The 9,147-nt window shown below is 41.0% G+C and overlaps 1 protein-coding gene across 2 annotated transcripts; it reads left to right on the top strand.

Moving 5' to 3' along the window:
• Positions 1-758: 758 nt before the first annotated feature.
• On the top strand, positions 759-8,850 carry LOC307247529 (peroxisomal succinyl-coenzyme A thioesterase-like). Of its 2 annotated transcripts, XM_080023691.1 has the most exons (11): positions 759-853; positions 2,050-2,255; positions 2,854-2,953; positions 3,060-3,250; positions 6,204-6,358; positions 6,545-6,664; positions 7,064-7,152; positions 7,254-7,332; positions 7,804-7,884; positions 7,993-8,137; positions 8,342-8,850. In XM_080023691.1, exons 1-11 carry the CDS (start codon positions 789-791, stop codon positions 8,470-8,472), a joined length of 1,362 nt encoding a protein of 453 aa, XP_079879817.1. In that variant the 5' UTR covers positions 759-788; the 3' UTR covers positions 8,473-8,850. The 2 variants fall into 2 exon arrangements, with proteins under 2 accessions (XP_079879817.1, XP_079879818.1); XM_080023692.1 differs by lacking the exons at positions 2,854-2,953; positions 3,060-3,250.
• The last annotated feature ends 297 nt before the right edge of the window (positions 8,851-9,147 follow it).

Raw genomic sequence — 9,147 nt, 5'->3', positions numbered from 1 at the left:
ACAAACAATTTTTATTTTTATCATTATCATCATTATTATTTATTTATTTATTTATTTGTTTGTTTGTTTGTTTGTTTATTTAGCAATTAGCAAACCAATCGATCGGCATGAGGAATATTTTTTTGCAGGTTTACCTGCAGGTTACTTGCCGAGTGCACACAATCAAGACAAGGCACAGCAGCAAACAAGCATTGAATAATGTGTTGAAATCAAGCAACAAAGTCAAATAATGCTTAGAATAAACATTCTAATGAAATTCATTATTTAATAAAAAACAGTTTCCAATGTTCTCCAAACATTTCATTAACTGTTTGAAATTGAATTAGCCAGATTCTCAATCATAGTTATACAATATGGTTTACATTTAAATTCTTTATAATTGCTTAAATTGTTGTTTTTTTCTGTGTGTTTTAATACATGTTTTAATTGTGTAAATTGCTGAGAGGAAACATATTATTTTAGTATTTCATTGTACAGTTATATTCAAAGTGTACAATTTGATGCTCAATTAAAGAATTCACATCCACAGTGCCTCACAACAGTCCCCATGCTTGCGTGATGCTGGCACTAGTTCCTCTTGCCCTCCAGCCAACCCAAAAGTCATTAGTCCCTGTGCCAGGCGCAACCATACGAACTGAAGCTGGGTATTGGTTCAAAGTATTAAATAACTCCCCCCTCCAGATGGTTCATTGTTTTTCAACCCACAAAACAATGTAGAAACACAGAAAAATCACACTTCTCAATGGTGAACAGAGGGATTCTTTTCACCTAAACTGACTAACGCCTGTATGATGTCGAGCCACTTACAGACTTCACGCTTCCCAGCACGTGCACTTCATGTCAGCATCAACAGGTAAAGCAACAATGACAGAGGCAAAGTATCTTATTTCACTATTAATACTGTCAAAATATTGCATTGCAATTTCATGGATTGAATTTACTGTATTTTATATATTGGTATATTTGTATGTACTTTTATATATACAGTACATCGAATTCAGAAATTATACTATAATTTACTATATATGCTATTATACTATACTAATATACTATTTTGTGTACATATTTCGGCATGTATTCTGGCTCCCAAAATAGTACCCTATTTTAACAATTTGTCCTCTGAATTTATAAATAGCTGCAGTGTGTTGTTTTCTTTCTTTTCTTTATTATTTTATTCATATATGTTATTTCAAATAATACGTTTCAGTTCCAGCCTGTCACATACACTACGCAAGACAATGCACGCAACAATGCAAAAAGCTACGCAGGGGGGTCCTTTCTTGAGTTCTCACGTAGCAAATGCGTGTGTGTTTGGATTTTGAAACACTATCATACGTGTGGTGCAATTCCTCGCGTGTCCCATATAGGTGTAAATATAAAAACAGAACTACTCAACAAATGACACCAGCAAAGAAGTAATCGTTTAATGGAAAACATTCACTGAAACGGCAACGCCGTTAGTCTCATGCATGCACACAATTTCCAATATATGGCTGTCGTCTTACACATTAAAATTGTATTTTTGTATTGAGTAAATAAACATTTGATACATGAGTTAATTATTATATTCTGTGTTCTTGTGATATTTAAAGGACGTCTTGACCATCTTCTCTTTTTTTTGTCGTTCAACACTTCCTCCAACCAAATTAGTGATTTTTGCGCCCTTGTGGATTAGCTGTTTATAAATCAGACAGGGCCCCGAAACGTGTGTTGTCACGTCCCTGTGATCGCGTATTGTAGCTTGCCTGGGGTACGTAACCAGGCTTAAGAGAACCGTTTCAGCCTCAACAGCAAGTTGTCGACGCTATCGTGAGTTAACGTCACTCATTCCTCGCGAGCGTTCGGGAATACATTGCAGGTATCTGGATCACTGTAGTGATGAGTCGACCCTTGGTGTTCAGCAATCAGGAAGAATTTGAATCAGACCGGATGGTCAACAATAGAAAGCACAATTCAAGCATAATTTTTTTGCTATAGTTGTTATAACTGTTGTCATATATATTGAGATTTTTATAATATGCCAAAAAATGCTTTTTATATGTTCCGCAGATCTTCCTCAACCACTGTTGAGGCTGTCCACCCAATTCTCTCCGTCTTCCCTGCAAGAGGACAATTAGATGAGAAATTCAAGATAGTTGTGGAAAATTTGCCTCCCAGGTTTCCCGTTACTCTGCACTCGTTTTACCCCTGTGAAGACAAATACAACTGGGAGGCCTTTGGCCACTATTTAAGCAATGATGACGGAGCAGTTAACGGTGGGTTCAGCTCTCAATTGCTCAATGCTGTGGTGGATCAGCTTCAAGAATATTTTTAGACTGTTTACCTGCAGGTTATTTGTTGAATGCAAAGAAACAAGACAAGGAACGGCAGCAAACAAGCATTGAACCAAGTGTTGAAAGCAAACAACAAAGTCAAATAATGCTTAAAATAAAACATTCTAATAAATAATCATGAATTAATAAAAAAAACACTTTCCAAAGTTCTCCAACTGTTTCAAATTGAATTGTACAACTTTCAATAATGTTTGTATGATGCGGTTTACATTTAAAAACTATACAATTGCTTAAATCATCGTTTTTTTCTGTGTTTTAATACCTATTTTAATTGTGTAAATTACTGAGGGGAAACATGTAATTTAAGCATTTTATTGTACATTTATATTCCAAGAGTTTCTGTGCATTTGATAAATAAACTTGAACATAAACTTGAACATGGAACATCAACATAAATACAGAATACAGGTTTTAATAGCACATAAGTGCATTATAACCAAATTCACTAAAAGAAAAACTCTTCCACTGTTCTCCAAACATCTCCAAATATTATGTTAACTGTTTCAAATTGATGTTCTAGTATCTGAGGATGCAAGTGTCGGGGGAACCTACACAGGAAAAGAACCAATGGGCTTGCTGTGGAGTATGCGTACCATGGAAGGAACTATGAGTGGCGCAATGTAACGTGACAACCATGGCAGTTCCCACAAGCAAAAGATCCATTACGTTATAGTTTAACCAAAAATTATTTTCCCATTTTAATTTTGCATTTTCATCGCCCCTCAGGTTTAGGGTTCAGGATGTCACCATCCCAAAGGTGATATTTATCTCAGTGTATCAAGATCATATTATGGAAGGCTTCAGAGAGCAGTGTTGCATGGCATCTGTGGTCACAGAGAGATTTTTAATGGCACCGGGTGTAAGGAGGATCGACATTAGAGAAAATGGAATAACAGCCACTCTTTTTGTGCCCCCAGGTATGCTGTCATCAACAAAACAACCCATATACACTCACTGAGCACTTTATTAGTAACACTTGATAGTAAAATACATCCCATGATGCACTTGGACACATCCTCAGTCATAGTACCTGGGATCATAGGGTGTTTCGGGTCTTTCAACTTCAGACACCCTCACCCAGGCGACCCGACCGGGAGTGATCAGTTCCTGGCCTGTGTCCAAGAAGCATTCATCCACGGCTTGTGCCCTCTGATCCACAGCCATCGAGAGGCTTTCTCCACTGCCTCTGAAGCTCTACTGATGGCCTTTCTTTTGCACACACCAGTGATGCCCAGGACGCTATAGGCTTTGCACTTGCTTGCAAAGCCCCTGCCTCCCACCTCAATGGGCAAACACTTTGCACGCCACCCCTTTCTGCAGCACCTTTCCACCAGCTCTGCATATTTCTCCCTCTTCCTTTTTTTGGCCTCTTCTATTAGTTCCTTTCAAGGCACTGTGAGCTCCAACATGACCACTTGTTTGGATGATTCCGAGAACAGCACAATGTCCTGGCGCAGGGTGGTCTCTACGATGGCTTCGGGGAATTTGAGTTGGGTTTCCAGGTCCACCCTCATTTGCCAGTCGCAAGCTGACCCAAGAAGACTTGCCTGGGCTTTTGGGCGCGGTTTTGGATGTTGTCCCGCTCTCAAGAATGCGATTTCTAGTCTTGATAGTGAGAGACGCTTACTCTGGTCGATGGCGCTACAGATGGACTCAGCGATTACGTATCTTCAGCACTTGGTAGTGTCGCCAGCAGTACAGGCCCTCTCCTTAAGCTTTGGGACAAGTGCTGAGGATATGCTCCAGAGTTCCTCTTCCTTGGCACAAGGGACATGATGGTGAGTCTACCTTGCCCCAACAGAAGAGGTTAGATGCGCTGGGCAGAACATCGTACACGGATTGAACAAGGAACTTGATGTGGAAGGGTTCAGCCTTCCATGACTCAGACCATGTGACCTTGCGATCCACTGCCTGTTCCCACCTGGTTCTTGCACCCTGCTGCCTCATTCCCACCCTCTGGCTCGCATGCAGCCCCTCGACCCCAGCTCTCACTTCTTTCTGGACCAAGTCCCGCCTCTCTTTCCCCTTTGCCTTGATGTAGTTGGTAGTTGGAATGCTGCCCAGTCCTGCTCTGCTAACAGCCACAGATCCCAACAGCGCTCTGTGGCGTAGACGTGATTCCGCCTGGTCCACTGCTTCCAGTGCCCACTACTTCCTTCCGGTCCTCACCTCAATGCCTGCCCGGGAGACTTTTGGATGCCTGGACTCCCTGTATTGCAACACCTCCCTTGCTCTGGCAACCTTGAACTCCTCACTCAGAATGTTGCAGGGGAGTGTCAGTTTATTACTGTTGCCATACAGGGCAATGCTGCTCAGGCTTCTTGGCAATCCCAACCACCTATGGAGGTGACAGCTAATCCTCCTCTCAAACCCCTCGATTGTTGACAGTGGGAATTCATACACCAGCAGAGGCCAGAGTATCCTGGGTAGGATGCCATGCTGGTATATCCAGGCTTTGAATTTCCCCAGTAGTCCTGATCTGTCAACAGTTTTCAGCCATCCCTCTAGTTCTTGGTTGGTTGCTCTGATGGAGGCAGCATCCTTGAGGGAGCAGTTAAAGATTTTCCCGAGACTCTTTCTGGGTTTTTCTGTAACTGATGGAATTTGGATACCTCTGAGGGAGAAGCGGAACCGGTCTATACTAATACTATAATACTAAAATAATACTATACTAATACTGGGCAGGGCGTCCCGCTCTCAAAACAGCCTAATTTCTTCTTGGCATGGATTCCACAGGATCTTGGAAACATTTCTTTGAGATTCTGGTCCATGTTGACATGATTACATCACACAATTCCTGTAGATTTGTCAGCTGCACGTTCATGCTGCAAATCTCCCGTTCTATCACACCCCAAAGGTGTTATATTGGATTCAGATCCGGTGACTAGGAAGGCCACTGAAGAACATTGAACTCATTGTCATGTTAATGAACCAGACAACTTTTGCTTTGTGACATGGTGCATTATCATTCTGGAAGTTGCCATTAGAAGACGGATAAATTGTTGCCATGAACAGATGCACATGGTCAGCAACGACACTCAAATTCTCTGTGGCATTTAAGCGGTGATGGATTTGTATTAACAGGCCCAAAGTGTGCCAATATTAGAATTCCCCACACTAGACCACTGCCACCAGCCTGGATTGTTGACACAAGGCAGGTTGGGTCCATGTATTCATGCTTTTGGCGCCTAATTCTGACCTCACCATCTACGTGCTTCAACAGAAATTGAGATTCAACCGACCAGGCTATGTTTTTTGTAATATTCAACTCTCCAGTTTTGGTGAGCCTGTGCCCACTGCAGCCTCAGCTTTCTGTTCTTGGCTGACAGAAGAGGAACGCATGGCCTTCTGCTGTTGTAGCCAATCCGCCCAAAGGTTCTCTGTGTTTTGCATTCTGAAATGTTTTTCTACTCACCACAATTGTACAAAGTGGTTATCTGAGTAACTGTAGCCTTTCTATCAGCTCAAGCCAGTCTGGCCATTCTCTGTTGACCCCTCACACCCACAAGGATGGATGAGAGAGGTTTAATGAGGAGTAAATATGAGTAACTGTTGTGCATGAAAATCCGGGGAGATCAGCAGTTACAGAAGTACTCAAACCAGCCCATCTAGCACCAACAATCATACCACAGTCGAAAAGACTGAGATCACATTTTCTCCCCTATGATTTTATGCATTGCACTGCTGCCACAGGATTGGCTGATTAGATAATTGCATGAATGAGTAGGTGTACAGGTATTCCTAATAAAGTGCTCAGTGAGAATTTCAAGATGTTTTATTTCATTATTTCACATAGTTTTTTTTGGACGAAAGATTTGGTTGCATGGATGACAATGTCTGTTCATTTAAAACATGTTTTCTCCATCTCAGGTCCAGGACCTTTCCCTGGGATCATGGATATATGGGGAGCGCGTGGTGGTCTGGAAGAGAGCCGTGCTTCTTTGCTTGCATCCCATGGTTTTGCTTCTGTGGTGGTGCAATACATGACCACCAATAAAGTTGATGGAACGTTGGAGTATTTTGAGGTGCAGTGCAGTTTCTTTCTTAAGCCGTGCCAGCTTACATGCAGGTGTTATTTCAGTATTCTGAAATATTCCGTAGATCCAGAGTACAAGTGTGTGAACTGTGAATTAAGTACTACATTGTGTTGCCAATTGTATTCCCTCATTATCATCTATTATTATCCCTCTTATCTTTCATTGTCCATTTAGAGAGCATTTTGTCTTCTTCAAGAACACCCTCTGGTGATCAAAGACAGAGTTGGAGTGGTCGGCAGTTCCCTGGGTGGGACTGTGGCACTCAATATGGCAGCTAAGACAATGAATATCAGTGTACGTAACCCTCAGAAACCCACAGTCACATATTAAAGCATTTGGGAAATGTAGCTCTCTGTGTTGCATATATATGCTACACTATACCCCACTTCTACAGATTTTAAGATACACCATAGAAACATTTTAGGATTGAAAGTGTTGATGCTTTGAGTAACCCAGTGTGTGTCCCAACATCATAACAGCCACCATACCGTGATACTTCATGCTCCTTCATGAAAATTGTGGAGCAATCTGTAAACTTTGTAAAACTCAGTTTTACCGGTTTACATCGGTTTCTCCCAACCACTCCATAAACTAAAAAGACAGAGTAAATATTTGTTCTCTAAAAATTGACAAAAAAGTTAATTCATTAACAAATTCGATGCTTGGTTTGATTATGTTCTTGTTTCATTCTAGCCTCAATGCTGTGTGTGCATCAATGGACTCCACTACCCTCGTTTCAAAACCTCAGTCTCAGAATTTAATGAGCAACACATTCAAGCCTTGTAAGTGTATTGCCTCATACTGCCAGCAATACAAAACAAAGCATTATGACTGGATGGAATTTAAATTATCAATATAATGGATCAACATTTTGCTCAAGCAGACACAAAATAAAAATTAATGAGAAGAACCAGGCAATATGGCGTGACACCACTCTGCCGATAATGGATAATAAATTGGATGTAAGTAACTGACATTCCATCATTGTTTTTCAACCACTGTTAAGTACCACGACTACTCAACACTAGTTTTCCATGAAATCTTTCAAATTCCACTTAAAACAAAAATCATCCATGGTTAAGACATGCAGAGATGCACCTGTCAACATGTGTTTCTGTTGGAGAAAAGAAAGGACAGACAGAGTTCAGTGTCATCTGCATGGCAGTGATAGGAGGAGCCACAGAGGGAGATCACACCACCAAGGGATTTAGTTTACAAGGAGAACAGCAAAGGTCCCAGTATGGAGGCCTGAGGGACACCAGAATGCAAGGCCTGTATTCACTGGTGTGAGAGATTGAAGTAGGACATAAACCAGGAGTCCCTTTCTGAGACTAATTCTAGTCTCATTCTAGTCTATGTATATGTATGTCACTGGATACTGTTGTTAAGCACAAGTTGAATACTTTTAAGTACTACTATTACTTCTTATCCAGGTGGAAAGGATTACATGCCCGCTGTTGCTGATTTATGGTGAGGACGATCAGGCTGTAGCTTCTAAGGAGTCCGCTGAAGATGTGAGTTCAAATATTACCCTCACAAAGATATGCCAACATCTCTTAAGCATCATTGTGAAGCCATGATGGCTGAACAAGGTTGATTTTTGTTCAATGCTTTATCCTCAGATCGCCAAGATGATGCATGAGGCGGGCAATGAGCATCTGCTGACGACTCTTTCATATTCGGAAACAGGGCATTTAATTGAGCTCCCTCATACACCACCCAGAATTACAATCAGAGCACCATGTCTTGATGGTACAACGGAGCAACGTAAGAATTATACGTTTTACTACAGTTCAATTGGAACATGAGTCTGGCGACATCTTGTATTGTTTTGTTGAGGAAACCGCAGTATGGTGAAAGCAGGAAAATGAATGGTTCTCTATCTTTCATGTTTCTTCAATCCGTCTAATGCCAAAGAATTGTAATATGCTACTACTTAAGGATGAACAAATGTATGTGTTTGATTTGAAGGGATTACGCTTTTTGGAGGAAAGGCAAAAAGTGCTGCGGATGCTCAGGAAGACAGTTGGAAGAAGATCTTGACCTTCCTGAGGCAGCAGCTGTACCCCAGTCCTGACATTCTCCCCAAGAACAATTTGTGAGATTTTACTGCACATGATTTTGTAATTTTCATTCAGTAGGGGGGCAGAGGCGGCACACGTCCACATTTCTATCAATCTAAATTGGTCAAAAGGCTTATTGTCGTCTGTAGACCCTTTATTATATTTACTGAATATCTGTCTTTAAGTTATTCATACATCACTAACTGTGGCTAACTAATTTGTCTTTGCTTAGTAGATGGTCAAGTTCTTTTAATAAACAAATAACTGTATCAATCTGTTGGTAGTATAGGCCCTACAGTAAGACTGTACTGTCTCTTTCAGAAGCCTTCCTGTCAGTTCCCTAGTACCTTTGAACTGTTACTGTCATTTTGTGTCTATTAAATATCATCTTGTCTGTTAAAAATTAGCATTTCTCTTACCTTCACACCACTACCAAATAAAAGCTGTATTCAACAAATTGTGAGATGCTTGCATTTTTCATTTGTTGTGGAGACTTTTTTTTTTTATTTTATCAACCCCAACCATTTCAAAATCCCTATTCATTGGCATACACCTCTTGGAATATGCGAGTGTGTCACGACGCTGTCTGGTGAACCCAAATGCAGCACACACAGAAACTCAGGCAGGAAATGCTCAAACAAAAGTATCTTTACTGAAGAAACTTAAACATTGCATGGCATACAGGCCACAGCACACGCAGGGAATTGTATGACC

Source organism: Zeus faber (assembly GCF_960531495.2).
Source record: "Zeus faber genome assembly, chromosome: 22".
Lineage (NCBI taxonomy): Eukaryota > Metazoa > Chordata > Actinopteri > Zeiformes > Zeidae > Zeus > Zeus faber.
This window is presented reverse-complemented; position numbering and strand designations above follow the sequence as displayed.